At 35.0% G+C, this 19399-nt stretch overlaps 1 protein-coding gene across 2 annotated transcripts in view; it reads left to right on the top strand.

Moving 5' to 3' along the window:
- The window catches only part of SNTG1 (syntrophin gamma 1), a 302428-nt gene that overhangs the window by 58187 nt on the left and 224842 nt on the right, over nt 1-19399 (top strand). For both annotated transcript variants that reach the window (XM_008706661.1, XM_008706662.1), the window contains exons 4-6: nt 3227-3284; nt 4108-4151; nt 4245-4286. In XM_008706661.1, the coding sequence (XP_008704883.1) occupies nt 3227-3284; nt 4108-4151; nt 4245-4286 (144 nt within the window). The remainder of the gene's footprint in view (nt 1-3226; nt 3285-4107; nt 4152-4244; nt 4287-19399) is intronic.

Raw genomic sequence — 19399 nt, forward strand, 5'->3', positions numbered from 1 at the left:
AAAGAAAAAAGCATCGAGGCAGAGGGGATAGTATAGAATGATGTCCTTTGGCTCAGAGGGATGAAGGTCCAGGATGAAGATGTAAGGCAGGCTGAGGCTGTAAGGCAGGGGCTGTTGAGGATTGGGGGGGGGGGGGTTCTCTTCTAAGTGCAATAGGAAGCCTGTCACCTGTTTTAAACAGGATGAGTTGCATTATTTGATTCTTGACTGGAAAACTTACATTTCCCCATTTAGGTCCAGAACTAAATCTTATTAACTTTAATAGAGCTGGACTGCTCTCACAATTCATCCAATAAATTAAGGTACTGTGATTTTAAGTTCCAATTTTATCTCCTGAGTTTTGTCTAAAAATTTGCTCTCTAATTAATTAATAAAGTAATTTTCTGCAATTAATCTAATAATTCTTTCAGAACTCCTAATGTCTGATTTAAAAAAAAAAACAACACAAAACAAAAAACCACCTTTGGACTCAAACCATTCAAATTTCAAGAGAAATTTTACATATAAAAGAAAAAAAGTTGACAAAATAGGGTTTAGTTTTATCCTGTCATTTATACATAGTTCTAACTCTCTGATATTGAGGGAGGAATGGGGTTACTGAGTTGGGGCTCAGAAATTGCTATTTCAACACTCTTTTCTCTAGACAGATCCCAGGGAGAGGTTTCCCACTGTCCTACCATGGTACCTGTATTAAAAATCTGAGCACTAAGAAAATCTTTGGATTCAGTAGCTTAAGGACAGAAAAATGTGAAAAGCAAAAACAGCTGAAGGAAAACATTCTGATGACAACCACAAAGAGAAGAGTGACATAAAAAATATCACTCTCTGCTCCAAAATATCTGAACCATATAATATCTGGATGAGTTTGTTTCTTCTTTTTATTCCACCTAAAACTTCATCGGTGGATGATTCATCTCTGTGAACTAGTTTTTTTTTTTCTAAGAAATGGAAACGTATTCCTAAAATCCTTTCCAAGTTCCATGTATCTCTAGAAACTAACTGTAACCACGGGCATTTAATTTCATTGTACATTCTTAGCTTCTACTTAAAATCATTCTGCAATATGTTTACAAGAATAGGTCTGTCGGGGTGCCTGGGTGGCTCAGTAGGTTACACGTTTGCCTTTGGCTCAGGTCATGATCCCAAGGTTCTGGGATCGATGGAGTCCTGCATTAGACTCCCTGCTCAGCGGGGAGCCTGCTTCTCCCTCTCCCTCTGCTCCCCTGCTCCTGCTCTCTCGCTATCTCAAATAAATAAATAAATAAATAAAATCTTTAAAAAAAAAAAGGAATAGGTCTATCTTAGGCCTGGAAAAGCTTTTGACTTCATTTATTCATTCACTCATTCATCATCAAACATTTCAAAGATAAAAAAGAAAGACATTATTCCGTGCACTGGCTTTACATCAATGTAGAAACAAATTACCAAAAAAATTCAGTGCCCTCTTGGAACTTACATTCTAGTTACAGATGGGGGAAGGAGAATGAAAAAGAATAATAAATACAAGAAATGAATAAAGATGATAGTAGGTTGAAAGCTGATAAGTAAAATGGGAAAAAAAATAGAACAGAAAAAGGGGATTGGGAACTTGGAATCCTAACTAGTAAATTTTAAGGGTCTTAGAATGGATTAAGTGCTAAGCTTATTTCCCACCCTATGCCATGTAATTTTATTCATAAATCTTAATTGATAGACTAATTAGGATAATAGCTACCTTGTATTCAGTGTCTATCGTGTGCTAAATAAGCACTCATTTCAGCTCTACGCTCAGTCACAAATCACTATCTTTTGATCAGATGAGAAGTCATCTTAAACAGAATTTGTGCTTGTTGCAGACATACTGACCTAAAGGCAAGGCAGAATTAGGAGCCATGTCGCGTAGGCCAGAGACTTCACAGAGGCAGTGAGGGTGGATGGGTGAATATTTGGTTGGTAGGAAATAGTGCGTAAAGTGAGTTAGCAGTGGGTTTGAATTTCAATCTGAAGAAGACAGTTTTCAATATTTTATCATGTCTCTTCCTTAATATTCTAGAAGTAAAAAGGATTACTTGCCAAGAAAAAGGTTGAAAAACTTTTTTCAAAAACTATTGTCCATCTTATATTTAAGTATACTGGCAATTCAGTGTTAAAAATTGACATTCATGGAAAAAATACAGTTCTAAAATAACTTTTGTTCTCAAATAAAAAAGGTTTAAGAAGTTTATGTGTTCTGAAGATAGAGAAACCCAGTGGAATTTTAGATTGTCTTTTCAACTATCTTAGGTTAAAAGTGCTATAATTTTTTTATGCATGACATTTTATTTTTTTATTATTAGTTTTTTTAAATAATTTTTTAAATGATTTTTTTTATTTGTTTGAAAGAGCATGAGGGGGGTGGCAGAGGCAAAGGGACAAGCAGACTCCCTGTTGAGCAGGAAGCCCCACACTGGGCTCCATCCCAGGGTCCTGGGATCATGACCTGAGCTAAAGACAGATGCTTAACCAACTGAGCCACCCAGGCATCCTGACATTTTATTCTTTAATGCATTTATTTGATTTTTCAACTGTTGGTTTCAAACTTCTCAACTCTATAACATAGAACAGAATTTTTATGCACTTATTTCAGGAATTTACTTTATTTCCTCCCATATAAGTTTCACTTACTTATTTTTTATTTTTTCATATCTCATTTGGTCAATTAGATGAAGAATTACAATAGTGTTCTTGTCAGTTTATTTTATTCTGTTAATTGTTTCATATGTACTTTCACTCAAAGAGGAATCTAATATTAATTTAAAAAATGCAGATGATCCCTTTCCCATCACCCTGATTTTTTGTATAATTTTGTGCAAGGTCTCTCTACTCAGTTGGCATCCCAAGGTGTCTGTGCTTGGTCACCACCATAGAACAACTTAGCTAGTTAATGGAAATACATAATTATTTGGTATTTGAACACTAAATAAGAATTTTTACAATGGACAGCATGCTACACATTGAAGAAAATGCCTATTGATGAAAGCTTTTGAAGTCAACCGTTATTAATTACTAGATGTCATGGTGAAATTCTAAATAGGTGGATAAATGTTTTGGGAGAACTATCTGCTGAGTAGAGAAATTCCACAAGTTTATTTAAATTGTATCTGGTGTCCATTAACATATTATTCATAGCATATATAATTTCCTAATTAAAGGCTGAATTTTTATTTTTTGCAATTAAAAAACACAATATATGATTTTCTCTTTGCAGGGGGGAGCAGAACATAATATTCCAGTTGTCATTTCAAAAATCTCCAAGGAGCAAAGAGGTAAAGTGTTTAGAGAATTGCATAGTAACTATTCCTTTGTAAGCCATCCTTACTGAAGAATAAGTCATATTAAAGAACCATAAATTAGTATGTGATTGACTAGCTCCAGATTCCCCGTGACCAGAGAGTAAGTGGCCAAGTCTGATTCCTGACTCTATCACTTTATTACTCCAGGGGAGGGTTTCTCTCACAGGAAAGAAAGGGTAAAAGATAGGAGACCATGTGACTGTGTATAAATTAGGGACTGCACAGCTTATCAATTGTTTCATTAAACAAACATTTAATTAGACAAATTAAATGATAACAAGTCCCATCAAATAAGGCAGTTCCTGATACACATATTCTTTCAGTTTTCATATGCAGTTTAACTCAGCTTGTCATGAAATTTCATCTAGAAAAACACCAAAGATGTAAAGCAACTGCTTTGATGACTGAAATCAGTAAGATAATCTAATGTTCAAAAAGAAGCTCAGAGCCGATCCCAGAGCTGATGGATTGAATGTCTAGATAGAAATTTTTTCATAGATATCCTAATATTGTAAGTACATGAGAAAATTTTGTCATTCATCCAGAAGAGTGACCAATTTTGGGCAACTGTAGGATCTGAAATGATAGGATTAAATGGAAATATGTGTTCCAATGTTTGGGCAGAATCATACAATTGCTTTTGCATTCCTATTACTTGTGGATCTTTTAAGATGCTATCTGTATAAAACGTTTAATGTTTTCCTTGTGTCGGTTTTGATTTTACTTAATTATAAAACTCTTTCATTTGTATGAAGAAAATAGTTGATGCATGATTGTTGCCCTTCTTCCTTCACAGCGGAACTTTCCGGACTGCTCTTTATCGGAGATGCAATTCTACAGGTACACATTTTACCCTTATTTTGTATGTGCAACCAAAACATAAATTCAATTCACAGGACGCTAGGTGAAACCATAATTTTCTTGTCATTGCAGATAAATGGAATTAATGTGAGAAAATGCAGACATGAAGAAGTGGTGAGTTTTCTTTACTTTTTCTTAATGTCATAATTTTCCCCATGTGCAAATAAGGATCTACTGCATTGCTCAACACTGTTTAATTTATTCATTAGGTAGATGTGACATTGGTCCAGCGTGCTAATCAGATTTTCATATGATCTCTTAATGTGTGTGTGTGTGTGTGTGTGTGTGTGTTTCATACTATAAACAGGTCTGTGAGTACTACCCAGGATGAAATGTAATTCAAAGAAATATTTTAAGCATTGCTTGTTATGTTTTTTTCCCCAGTTTTTCCATTAATCCCTGCCATCAGTGTCCACTAAGTATTTCTCTAGGTGAAATACATCTCTAACTCTTTGAAAATGTTTAGAAGTTTATAACAATAGAATTTATGTCTGTAAAATCTTACACAGTAGCAGAGTCAATTGGAAGAGCATGTAAAGATTGTATGTGAGAGAGAGACAGACAGACAGAAATAGGAGAGACAGAGAGAGAGAGAAAGAAAAAGAGACAAAGTTTAGAGGAGTTTAACCTCAAGGCATACTGAATTAGCAGTAGGCAGAATAGTCATTAATTTGTGTTTGTGTGTGTTGTTGTGTTCTGTGTTTTACGTATGTATGTATGTATGTATGTATGTTTGGATGTTGGTAAATATGCAGATCTGAAGCCCCAGTCTCAGATATTCTAATTCAGTCAGTTTAGGTGGGCCCGGGAATTTGGGTTTTTAGCAATCAGCCCAAGTGGTTTCATTGTAGGTGGCCTATAAACCACACTCTGGGAGAAGTTGTAAGGTTGAAGGGTTTCTGTCGGGGATGGTGAGAGGACATAAAACATGATACAAAAAGAATAAGACAGTGTTAGGCATTTCGGAAACATTTGTCATGGTTGATTAAATAAGATTCATAGAGCCTTCACTGAATTTCTGTAGCAGCTCACATGGGAAAGGATAGAGGAGAAAATGTGTTTAAAAATTTATGCTCAAGTGTTGTGTTCGATTACACTGCTCCTCAGTTAAAAGCTATTTAGAGAAAACTATTCTGATGCGTTTGTGTATTTCAAACCTGAACAAGGCACCTCGAGTGTTTTTGAGAAACCACAGTTCCACAAGCAGTGTTGCAGGATGGTTCTCAGTTGTGCATGCTTGGAATAACTCAACCAGTTTGTATTCATCGCTTGTCTTGGTCTTCTCCAAAATCTTACTAGGGTCACTGTATCGCCACTCTGTGGTGAACAACCTGTAAAATATGTGTTTCAAATCTCAAATTTCCTACAAATATGTTCAGAAAAAGCTGTGTTTTAGAACAGGTTTTAGACAAATAGGAGAACAGCCCAGAGTACTCTGTTCTGCCGATACAGATGCAAATGTTAAATATAGCCATGTAAGCAAAGATATTTTAACTTTAGTCTTCTCTCAAAAATACAAATTGATTTTAAACTCATTATACAGGGAGCAAAACCAACTGCATTCTCTTTTAAAACCACATGCTGTTAGATGGAGTCGTGTTTGCAATTTGCCCTTCTAAGACAGGCAGCATGCTTACACAAGCTGTGCTGTAGCTTTGATTAGACAGATTAGTGTGGCATGAAAGATTAGAATGTGCTAATAATGCCACTTCCTAATGCTGTTCATTCTGTTTCAAAGAAAAGGAATTTAGGATTGTATTGCAAATTATGTGTGGCTCTTCACAATACACTTATTTTTTTGAGAGGCTTAACCTTATCAGCTTTGAAATGTAGGCACTAATATTCTTAAGTCCCATTCTTTCACTTTCCAACAGTGATTAGATGCTTTTGTCTTCACTGCTAATTACCTAACAAATAGACTGACTTATACCTCGATGGGGCTGAGGTATTAATTAAATGTTTAAGAATGGACTTAAATGGGCAGAAAGGGTACAAGCTCAGAGACTGTAGATGGTTTTAAAATAGCATGCTGATGTACCACGTTCCATATTCCAAATCAGGGATTCACATATAGTTCTAAACTCAGAACCAAATTGAGTAGGTGTGACAGTATGTTGTGGGTCCATATAACTTTCCTTTTATTCATCTACATTACTTTGACATTGCTAGAAATTTTGTATTTGGTCTCTGATTAGCTTCAGTCTTAGGATGCCTTCAACAATATAGTTGTAACTTCTGTGTTGGTGTTACAAGTTTTAATCTATGTAGAAGAGGAATCCCATGGTGTCTGCGATGGGCACCCAATAAGGCTGTTAAGGAATTATTTATTTACAAATGCCTAGCATTTGTGTCTGTTTCTCATGTTACTAGCGTGGACATAAAATAAGTCAATTCTGGGCTGCACCCACACCATGCAAGGCATGAAGAAGATTGCTAAAGGAGAGAAGCTTCCAAAGTTTCCTCATTAAGAAAGACTAGCACAAGTGCCATATGTTACTTGGCATGTGACGAGGTGGGAAGGTAGCAGGGTACCCAGTTTAGAGGGCTTTCACACTCACAAACAATTGTCCACAAGTCATAGCTGGACCACTTATTAACATTGCAACTTCAGGCAAATGAACTTGTTCTGTCTCTCTCTTATTCATCTGTAAAAACAAACTAATAATTACCTTTATAAAGATTGAATGGGAGTAATGTATATGAAATTCCTAGCACAGAGCTGGCAATTAAGAAAAATTAGTTATTATTTTATGCCATCAAATAATATGACTTTACATGTTGGCACTCTTCTCCCTATTTGCTCCCAGTGGTTACTGCTTCCCACACAGAGAGAGTCCTAATGCATGCTGGTCTGTATCTCAAGCTCCTTCCACCACACCCAGTCAGAAATTGAAGTGGGCATCCATGCCTAGTGGGACAGAGCTGTTTGAAAATGAGGGTTCCTTGTTCATCATAGCAGGTGTCTCTTCTTATTTTTGATATGAATGTGTTTTGTAGTCCATAAATTATATTCCCAAGATACCAGAAGTCCCTAATGTACCCATTTTTTTTCAAGGAAATCCAGATCTATTGTCACTATTGATGTTAAAATTGATTCTATTTTTTTTACCTTACCATTGAACCTTAGACAGATTAAATTTATTGTCATCTATCTATCTCTCTATCTATCTGTCTATATTTTATTACCACATGAACCGATCACATATCAAACTCTGAGTACCATATATGTGAAATACACTGAGCTGGAGTCCTTTGTGTGACAAGAAAGAATACACAAATAACTTTGTCTCTAACTTTGTTGCTATGTGGACATCATTTCTGTAGAGTTTAATAATTAAGAGAGTGTACAAAAAATTATTAGGAAAAGGCATGTTGACTTACGGTCTTCAAAATATAACAGTGATGATCTATTTATGCTCACTAGAAATAAAAGGAAATAAGATCTAGCTATAGCAGAAAAAAAATGCATCATGAGTCTACAGTCAAGATAGTTGAAAATGAGAATCTATCAGTATAACCGAAATTTCCGTCTAATAAGACTTTCAAAATAGGATAACTCATCATTAGGCAAAGGAGAATGGATGGATAGGGGATTCCAGTGGTTTCCTTCAAAAGTATTTCTGGTTTCATGTTTGAGATTTATGGGTTCTAAAAAAGAAGTTCATTTGCCTTTTGTTTTATGGTTTTACAGATAGAAAACATTAGATAATTAGAAATGCAAATAACTATGTAGTTGAATTTTTATTTTTAAACCAAACTCTAAAAAACTATAATTCTTACAAGAGCAGAACGAATATGTAAAATTATGTAAGTTAAAATGACATATGCATGCAATAAAAACAAATTTTGAGAAAACTAATATAAAATGTTAATAGCATTTTAATTATTATGATATGCTTAACTTAATTCAAAATTTCCATTGGTATAAAAAGAATATGTTCTCTTTTTAACATAGGTTAATCAGAAAATAACTTTAAAAGGGTTATATCCTGTCATCTGAAAATAAAACATTAATTTATATATTGGAAGGGTTTAGGAGGTTTTATGAGTTACCAAGGAATATATTTAGGATGCGATTTGGGAACACACATCATTTTACATCTTGGCAAAAAATTAAAATGTCACAGAGTTACAAATTATGTTTTACCTAACTGCTAATAATTCTTAATTTGTTCTTAGCTCGGAAATAGGTTTTGAGGTCTAATGGATTAATACTTTCCTTAAGAATTCTAACCACAGTGGACTCTTTTTCTTTAACTACCACCAAGGAAAGCCATATATGAAATAATTATACTTTTAATATTTGCCACTGATTTTAGAAATGTTTAATGTGAAGACAAAAATGTGCAAAATATTATTTATGCTATGTCTGATTTTGGAAAAAAATAAAATTATCCAGAATGCGTCTTACCTATATACTTAACTTTTTATTAATACTGTTAGGAGTTCTTTTTCTGCTAAACCCACAGGTCTGTCCCCTCATTAGGTATGAATATAGATAGCACAGGCTATCTATATTAATTAAATGCATGCTTTTCACTCTTGGCTACTGATTCTCATCAAATCCTTATTTGCTGTCTAACATAGCTCAAAGATCCAATTTTGTAGCTCCCTTAATAATGAGACAAAGCCAAGCCTAATAAAGAAATTACTTAGTGGGGTCCCAGCTCATTTTTATCTAGAGGAATGGACATGGAGAATGAGTAGCAGCAGGCTTTGATATTCCCTCTTCACCTCCTGCAAAGACTCCTTGCAGTCACTCCCACTCTCCAGGTTAGAATGACAAGGGTAGATGTGTGTTATATAGATTATACAACTTTTCACAAAACTGACATTTTCTTTTCTTTTTTTTTTTTAAAGATTTTATTTATTTATATGCCAGAAAGAGAGAGAATGCACAAGAAGGGGGAGCAGCAGAGGGAGAAGCAGGCTCACCACTGAGCAAGAAGCCCAATGTGGGACTCGATCCCAGAACCCTGGGATCATGACCTGAGCTGAAGGCAGCCATTTAACTGACTGAGCCACCCAGGTGCCCCTGACATTTTATTTTTAAAATCATTAAACTGAAAGGCAAGGAGAAGAAAGTGTATGATAATGGAAGTTTGAAGATCTAAGTTAAAAATTGTGTTACAGGGGCGCCTGGGTGGTTAGTTGGTTAGGCATCTGCTTTTGGCTCAGGTGAGGATCTCGGGATCCTGGGATCAAAACCCTGTTGGGCTCCCTGCTCAATGGGGAGCCTGCTTCTCCCTCGCCCTCTGCCCTTCCCCCACCCCACTTTCCTGCTTGCTCTCTTTCTCACTTAAATAAATAAATAAAATCTTTTAAAAAATGTGTTATAGACATTTTTCTCATTTTTGTTGTTTAAAAGGTGGAGTTTGAATGGTGGACTACTTGAAATACATCAGTCTTAATATCTTTTTCAGCTAAAATGTTCAATTATTTTATTTTAAAAGAACACACACTTTGTTAAAACTGTAGAACTGACTATAGAATGCAAATAGTGAACTCTAGTGAGCCCTAGTTAATAATAATGTTTTGAGGGCACCTGGGTGGCTCAGCTGTTAAGTATCTGCCTTTGGCTCAGGTCATGATCCCAGGGTCCTGGGATCGAGCCCCGCATTGGGCTCCCTGCTTGGCGGGAAGCCTGCTTTTCCCTCTCCCACTCTCCTTGTTTGTGTTCCCTCTCTCACTGTCTCTCTCTGTCAAATAGATAAATAAATAATCTTAAAAATAATAATAATGTATTGATATGGGCTTATCAGCTGTAACAAATTAATACACTGGTGCAGGATCTTAATAATAAAGGACACTCTGTAAAAGAAGATGGGGAGGGAATTTTCTGCATAATTTTTCTGTAAAATTTAAAGCATTCTAAAAAGCAAAGTCCATTAAAATTGAATAAAAAGAAAAAAAAAAACAGCTTCCCGTGTTCTCTTTCATGAGTGAGTGGATATATGCCAAAATCATGGCATTTGTAAGTCAGGTGTATAGAAAACTCATGTAAATTGAGAAGTGATACTGAGAGCTGTCATAATTAATCAGATTAGTTTTTCTTCTTTCGGGCACCCACAACTCCTATGGATTCAGTCTGTGTCCTAGCAGACAGCTCATTAGGGAAAAAAACCCTGAAGAAAAATGTTTTGGAGAGAATGACTTTAAAATATCAGACTGCAAGGAATGATGCCCAGCTGCCTCTAAGAAAATGTGTCTCAGAACACGTACTACCACTATGTGATGAAGGAAGTGGTACCTGAAGCAGCCACTGTGTCCAGCAGAAGCAGTAATTCTTGTCAGCATCTGGCATAACTAAGAGAATTTAACAGAGGTGACCAGAGAAGAAAAGAGAAAGAAAGATGGAGCACTGGATAAATAAATGGAAAGACTAATTGGTAAGCACATGGACACACTCAGAATCAACAGGGGATAGATAATTCTGCAATTTAGTGGGGGGGGGGTAAAAAAATAAATGATACAAGGGTTATGCATTCATCTATCACTCTCAAAGTAGGTAGTTCTTCCCAAGAGGCTTCTAGAGTTCTATGTTCTGAAGTCATTCTGAGACATCTCAGGATGCTACAAGCTACTACTGAAGTACTCAGGGCAATGCACATGATTCTCTGGGTCAGAGATCTGGGAATCAGAAACGGAAAAACCCAAGATCTAGTTAAAGATCCAAATACCTGTGGTCACCCGGTTAGGGAATGGCTCTTTGTGTAATTTTAAGGCAGAAAGATATCCTATTATAAATGTGTTTACTTTTAAGAAGGTCTGGAGCCTAAAACGGCTGCTATGGAATCATGCTGTAGAAACCATCATGACTTTACTCGGTAGTCCCATTATTGTGTATATAAACAGACTCCTAAAAAACTTCCTCCAGTTCCTAGTTTGAGATACCGAAAGAGCATAGAAAAAAGTACATTTGACCCTTTTGGGATTATTTATCAAAAGACAAATCTGCTTTGGTCTGAACGGCTATGTCTCCCCAGATTTCATATGTTGACATTCTAACGCCAGTGTGATAGCACTGGGGGGTGATTAGGTCATAAGTGTGGAGCCCTCATGAATGGGATTAGTGACCTTATAAAAGAGGCCCTAAAGAGCTACCTACCCGCCTCCCTCACATGAAATATAAGAAGTCTACACCCCTGACACCCCTGGAAAGGGCCCTCGCCTCACCATGTTGGCGCACAGATGTTGGTCTTCCAGCCTCCAGACTGTAAGCAGTAAGTTTCTTGTGTTTGGAAGCTACCCAGTCTGCGGTGTTTTGTTGTAGCAGCTGGAACCTACACCTTCCTCCGCGATGTATGTTCAATCTTTAGCAAGTCAATGCAGACATCTGGAGTTAAAGGAGATGTTTTTAATTTTTTCCCTTCCTGAAACTCTGTTTTATGACAATAAACACAGTCATTGGTAAATATTTTGAAAATGGAAAGCAGATTTTCATGTCAGCGGAACTCTCCTGGAGGTCTGAGAAAGCTGAAGCAAAAGCCGATGTCTAGCAAACATTCATATCACAAAAGTCAGATAGGAATCAAAGTGGACAGGGGTGTTCTAGCCAAGAGCAGGAGTTGAATATTTGGCTCCAGGCCCAGCAGAGGGCATAGGGGAGGTTCTGTGCTGCAATAAAGTGAGATGGATATTCTGAACAGCAAGTTTCTCTGCCTTTTCCCTTCTTTTAACTCTCAGAACACGGGCATCTAGGTGTTTTTTGGTTTTTGGTTTTGTTTTGTTTTTGTTCTTTTTTTGTTTTGTTTTGTTTTTTACCACGAAGAGAGGAGGTAAAATTTATAGTGAAATTTGATCTAAAAAGAATAACCCACAAATAATACATTTGGGCTCTTCCACTGCAGACTGAGTTTCCACCAGTAACTCCACAGGAGAGCCCAGTAGTGGGTAAACCATGCGTCCTCTACCCAAAGCTGTCAATTTGCTTTTCAGTGTCTCACTCTTAAATATTGACTGATACCAAAGGATCACCAATATTTGAAGGAAATTGTCCACATCAAGACAACAGCCAAAGCAGACAGAGAAAAGTAATTGAAGGAAACAAACAACACAACAGTTAAGGAAAAAAAGCGGGAGGAGTCAATACTATGATGTTTTCAGAGAGGTGGCAGAGGCTTATTATATACATTTTTTAAAAAGCCATCATTATATATAAAAGGAACATGTGGAGAAAAAAAGAAGATATTAAAACTTTGATACCAATATTGAAAAAAAAACATAGAATGTAGAGGAATTACAAAATAAAGTTGAGAAACTGGTCAAAATGGAATAAAATAACAAATAAGCAGGCAATGAGACAGAAAAGAATATTAGAGATATTCCATTCAGGAATCCTAACAATAGAATTTTCAGAAAGAAAATCATGGAATAAAGGGATCGATTATTATCTAAGGAATGTCACAAGAAAAGTATCTAGATTTAATGGTTTCTAATACACTCTCTAATAAAGGGAAGCAGGACCTCTAGGAGAAATGGCTGATTCTTGGACTGGCAGGAAATATACAAGATGATCCTGAAACATATTTTAGTGCCAAAAAAGAAGGAATGCTTAAAAAAAAAAAAAAAAAAAAGTCTGAGGGAGTATTTCAAAGCCACACTGAAACCAACTGAAAGAGCTCCCAAGGGCCAATGCTAGAACCGCTTGAGATGAAAGAAAGAAGAAAGAAAGAAAGAAAGAAAGAAAGAAAGAAAGAAAGAAAGAAGCATTGGCTTCTAATCCAAAGTACAAATAAATATCCACATGTCTACTGATCTATCAATATTATTGAATAAACAAACTAAGGTGTATAGACAAATCTCCAATGTAGCAGAATTTCAAAGAATGTAAGTAGACAACCCACCGTTGTGGAGGTGAAGCATATTCTGCACTGTTTAAGTGTGGGCTCTGTATGATGTACTTCTTCCAAAGAACACAGCATGGAAATAAAGCAAAAAAGTTACTTTATAGTGGAGAAACTTGACAAACTCTGTCTTAGCCAGGTGATCAAAGTTAATATTAGTGCTAAAAAAGTCATGTTGATGGTATGTACACTTTACATGATATGACAAGAATGCACTTTGCCTCTCTGGTCTTCCTACCAAACACACATAAACCAGTGTAATGGTAACCCGGTAAGGTTATTAAAAAAAGGAACCCTGGAAAATATTAGAGCCAAGGGGAGCCTAAGAAGACATACTACTAAATGCAGTGTGTGTTCTGGAAGGGATCTGGGAACAGGAAAAAAGCTATTAGGTAAAAACTAAGGAAATCTGAATAGAGTGTTATTCAGACTTTCATTAATAACAATGTATCAATATTGGTTTTATTAATCATCAGAAATGTATAATAATTCAAGATATTAACAATAAGGAAAACTGGGTTAGGGGTATATTACAACACTCAATACTATCTTTACAATTTTCTGTCAATCTAAAACTGTTCTAACATAAACAGTTTTTAAAAAATGAAATATGAGTAAATAAAAAATAAAAATAATAAAAATCAAATATGAAAAAAATAAAGTTTAAATTTTTCAATTGCAAAACTTACTGCAAAGTTACAATAATCAATGGTGTGATATTGGAATAAGCATACACAGATTAATGGAACACAATTAAATATCTAGGAATAAATGCAGCATGATTCATTGTAACAAAAGTGCCAAAGCAAATGATGCTGGGCCAGCTGAATACCCACATTATGTTTTCTCACACCATACACAAAAATTAACTAAAATTGATCATAGACTTAAGTGTAACAGTTGAGATTATAAAGCCCTCAGAAGAAAACAAAGCAATAAATCTTCACATCCTTAGAATTACTAGATAAGACAGCAAAAGCTGTGATCAAGTGATAAAGTTAAAATATCCATAAGCTGAACTTTATGAAAATCAAAAACTTTGAGCTTCAAAAGATATAATTAAGAAACTGAAGAGACAAGACTGGGAATAATATTTGCAAATTATATATTTGACTTGCAGCCAGAATGTATAAAATAAATAAACTCTCTGAAATAGATAAGTCAAGTAACCCAATTAATCAGTAATATAAAGGAATATCATAAGCACATAAAAAGATGTTCAATATCTTTAGTCATTAGGGAAATGCGAACTAAAAATAGTATTATGCCTAGCATCACACCAACATTCCCTATGGGGGTAATAGTCCAAGACAATTGGGAAATAAAATTGTGACTAGAATAACAAAAAATTAATAGAGGAAATATATGTTCCCTCACTCTATTCCCTGAAGAGTAGAATGTAAATCATGACTATGAGACTATGTTTTGTGATTGAAGTATGGTCAGGACTCCAGTACAACAGTGTAAATTTCTTCATGTCAGCCTTGGTAGAAACACCCTAATCAAGCCATCATTTTAAAATCACATTTTATGTATGCGTGTGGAGACTGTTTGTTCCTTTCTACCTGAACATGTTTCTGTACCCGTTGCTTCAATTCTGTGAACTGATAACCTTCCAATATGCTTATTTTCTGTGTGTTTAAAAATTATTATCTATTATGTACAACAAATGAACGGAATAGATAACAAGATACCACTATAAACCTATTATAACAGCACAATTCAAAAATCAATATGAAATGCTGGCAATGATGTGAAGCAACAGGAAGTCTCATTCAGTGCAGATGAAAATGCAAAATGATGAAACTGCAATGGAATACAGTTTGACAGCTTGTTACAAAGCTAAACATTATCTTATACAATCCAGCATCCACACTCACAGGTATTTACCCAAGAAAAATGAAAACATATGTTCACACAAAAACATATACAGGAATTTTCAGTGAAGCTTTATTCATAATTACTAAAAACTAGAGCCAATCAACATGCCCTTCAATATATGAATGGATAAACAAACTGTAGTACAACCATGAAATGGAATACTTTTCAGTGACAAAAAGTAATGATTGTTTCTACTGATGTACAAAAAGCATTTGAAGGAATTCAACAGCCTTTTCTGACTAAAATATAAACAACAACAACAACAAAAAAAAAACACTCAACAAACTGGGAATAGAGGTACATTACCTCTACATAACAAAGGCTCTGTATAAAAAGCCCAGAATTATCACACCTAGTAACACAAGATCAAAAGGCTTAAAGCTTTTTCCCTAGGTTGAGGAATAAGATAAGGAAGCTTACATCCACCATTCTTCTCAACCTAGGACTGAAAGTCTTATGCAGTGCGATTAGGCAAGAAAAAAAAAAAAGACATCCAAATTGGAAAGGGTGAAATAAAATTATCTTTTCACAGATGACATAATTTTAAATGTAGAAAATCCTTCCATTAAAAATATTAGAACTAATAAACACACCAAGGCAAATAATTGAAAATCAACACGCAAAAATCAGTTGCATTTTTATACACTAAAATGAATAATCCACACAGAAATACAAAAATTAAGAAAATAATTCCATCTATATTAACACCAAAAAGAAAAAAAAATTTTTAAAAACTAAAGGCACGCCATAAGATATAGAGTCAATGATACTGTAATAGCATTTTTTGAAAGATTTTATTTATTTATTTGTTGGAGAGAGAGAGAACAAGCAGGGGGAGTGGCAGGCAGAATGAGAAGCAGGCTCCCCACTGAGCAAGGAGCCCAATGTGGGACTCGATCTCAGGACCCTGGGAGCCTGACCTGAGCTGAAGGCAGTCACTTAACTGACTGAGCCACACAGGTGTCCCTGTAATAACATTTTATGGTGAGAGTTAGTAGGTAACTACACTTGTGGTGAATATGGTATAATATATAGAGAAGTTAAATCACTATGTTGTACACTTGAAACTAATGTAACATTATGTGTCAACTATACTCAAATAAAAACATTAAAAATAGATAAATAAAATAGTGCTGGACAATGGAAAAGCATAAGAAAAACATAGCACCAGATCCATAATCACTCAATACACCATAAGAAGCTTTAAATAGACTATTTTTAGAAAGAGAGGCAAAAGATTTGTACACTAAAGACTAAAAAAATGTTGCCAAAGGAAATTAAAGGAGAAACAAATAAGCGGAAAGACGTTCCACGTTCATGAATTGATTTAATTTTAAGATGTCAATAGCAAGCTGTAAGTCCAATGAAATTCCTGTCAAAATCCCAGTGACATTTTTTTTTTTGCAGAAAAGGAAAATCCATCAGAAGACTCTGAATAGCTAAAACAAAATTGGAAGTCTCACACTTTCAAGACTTACTACAGACCTACATTAAACAAAATGATGTGGTACTGGCATAAAACCAGATATAAACAAATGGAATAGAATAGAGAGCCCAGAAATAAACCTTCATATATATGGTCAAATAATTTTTTAAACATACACCACAATTATTCAATAAAGTAAGGACAGTTTTTTTTAAACAAATGTTATTGGACCTTTCCCTTACGCCATATACACAATTTAATTAAAAATGGATTAAATATCTTAATATAAGACCTAAAACTATAAAATTCCTAGTAGAAAAGAAGGAATTTTTTTTACATCCTTTACATAGGATTTGGCAATGACTTCTTGGCTATCACACCGAAAACCTAGGCATAGAAAGTAGAATGGTGGTTGCCATGGAGCACTGACTGGGAGAGGAAATGGGGTGTTATTTAATGATAATAGAGTTTCACTTTTGCAAGATGCAAACCATCTAGAGATTTTTTGCACAAGAATATAAAGTATGTTTAATACTACTAAACTCTACACTTAAAAATGTTTAACACATTAAATTCCATGTGTATTTTACCATAATTAAAAATGTAAAAGAAAATCTAAAGATCACATAAAAATTCAGATTTGTGTCTTTTCCTGAAAGGTTAGCAGCTCTGGCAGCTCCAGGCCTACATACTTCCTCTGTTCGCCACAATTAACAGCCTTTCCATGTTGTCCATTTGCCTGTCTGGCTTGTCGTCACGTGAATGGCAACCCTGGAATGGCAAAATACCCAAGTTAGTGAGTGAGAATGTATCAATATTGGCTCATGACCTCTGAGAAATGATAGATATTAATATAAAATGTTAATAGTACGGAAAACTGGGTGTGGGCTATATAGGAATGCTTTGTACTACCTTTTCAACTTTCTTTAAGCCTAAAACTGTTCTAACATAAAAAGTTTATTAAAAAAAAAACTGAATCAAGTGGTACTTAAAATGAGTTCATGTTTTTTCTTTTCTTTGACTGTTTTTTATTTTTTTTCTCTCTCCTGTCGAGAATGTAAACTCCTTGGGAGTGAGAATTGTTTCTTTTTTATTCAGTGCTTTGTGTCCTGACACAATGCAGGTGATCAATAAATATATAGTGAATGAAATATTGAAACACCATCTCCACGTCAAAGTAGGCTGTTGCACCAAGAAGTAATTTTCCTCCTCTCTTCCAGATCTTGTTTCTTTCTTCTTTTCTCACTCTTTCCAAATAATTCCCACAGATCTTTACTCAATTGTTTGTCACAACAGTTCCTTTGCCAGCTTAAGAAAGGAAGCTTTATACATCAGCGTTTGGACTACTGGCTTTAAAATATGTCTTCATTTTTCCCACAAAGAACCGTGGGATTACAAATGAAACAACAGAATCTGGATCTCCACCCACCATTTGAAAACCTTCCTTTGAATAATTCTTTGGACTCTAAGTCATTCTTAATACATTTCTACATTTGATTGCTCTGGGATTTAATCTGGTGACTTTCTTTAATTATAGGTGTTTGGATTTCTATTTATCTGTTTCCGGGTTCCAATGATAAATTTCTAAATAACAAACAAAATGTAAAAAGACTTAATTTAAAATTCTTATTTGCCTTGGAAAGTTGATGGTTATTATCAGCCATTTCATTCTTCTAACTACTATTTGATGTTTTTTGTTTTGTTTGTGTTTGTTTTTTCAATTTCAGGATTTCTGGGATAACTCCTTTCTCTTTCTATAAAATGTAAATTATGTCCGTTGGAAGTATTTTGAAATTTTGCCTTCCTTGTCTTTCTCAGAGTTTAGTAGTGTGTCTGTATGGCTGAAACTACCTTTGGTTTTTTGGGGGATCCATCCTATTTCAAACAGCTATGTTACTTATATGGTGAAGACTTCCTGGAGTTTGTCTTGTGGCTTTTAAGGCAAGAAAATGAATAGGTGTGTATGGTCAGATATACTTCTAAGTGTATTTCACTTGAGTCCCCTCTATTTATTGGTTAAAATTTTTAATAAATTATTCCCATTATAGAAATACATAGAAGTTCTATAATAAAACATTTATATGAAATTCCTCTTATTTCAATTAATCTAAATAATTTTCTAGTAATGTGAGTTAACATTTATTAAATAGCTACGGTACCAAGCTCTTGTCTAAGCATTCTGCTTGTACCAAAACACTTAATCTTCATAAATTTGTTAGATAGGTATGACTACTATCATTATTTCACAGATGAGAAATAGGCATCACAGGGAAGTTTAATCAATTGCAGGGTTATACAGTTGGCAAATTGTGGAAAAAGAATTCAAACTAATAGAGTCTAGCTCCAGAGTTCAAATCTTAACAAGGGCATGCCATTTACAGTAAATAGTTTGGGGATGGTATTGTTATAATAATTTCTTCTGAAAATGTAATGAGAATTAAAGTTCTTGGTTGCTTTTTATTTTATTTTTTGTTGTTTTTGCTGTCCTTGGGTTGTTTGTTTGTTTGTTTGTTTGTTTCATTCAGGAATGTTATAGGGCTTGGGTATTAAGGAAATCTCCTGATTCAGGTTTCTATCCTGGATGAGACTCTCATCTGGTGCCAACTGCTGAGTGTTTTTAAGTACTCCAGATCTGAAGTTTGTTGTGTTAATAAAAAAATTCTTTGTATTCTGCATCATTTGAAATGGATTTCCGAATGCTCATTTAAGGGGTGGAATTCTTGTTTGTTTGCTTATTTGTTTTGCCCATTCAACATTCCTCCACCTACTAAATGTCCCTGATGATTCATTTAGCAAACATCTGCAGAGAACTTGCTTTCACTTGGCATAAGATTTGTACATCCTGGCTTCATTGGAACTCGTGGAGAGACCTTCCCTCTGTTTTCAGAGTCCTATCTTGAGTGTAGTACAAGTGTGGCTCCGGGGCCCAACCAACATCACCCCCTTCAGTTGTCCCCTGTATCAGGCTGGCTGTGGGTTTCTGCAAAAGCTAGTTTACACGTTGCCTCATTCCTCTGTTGAGATTTTCCCCCCAAATCCTTGATTAAATTCCCCTCTTCAAAATGCTTAAAATA

The sequence above is a fragment of the Ursus maritimus genome, unplaced genomic scaffold (assembly GCF_017311325.1).
Source record: "Ursus maritimus isolate PB19 unplaced genomic scaffold, ASM1731132v1 scaffold_9, whole genome shotgun sequence".
NCBI lineage: Eukaryota > Metazoa > Chordata > Mammalia > Carnivora > Ursidae > Ursus > Ursus maritimus.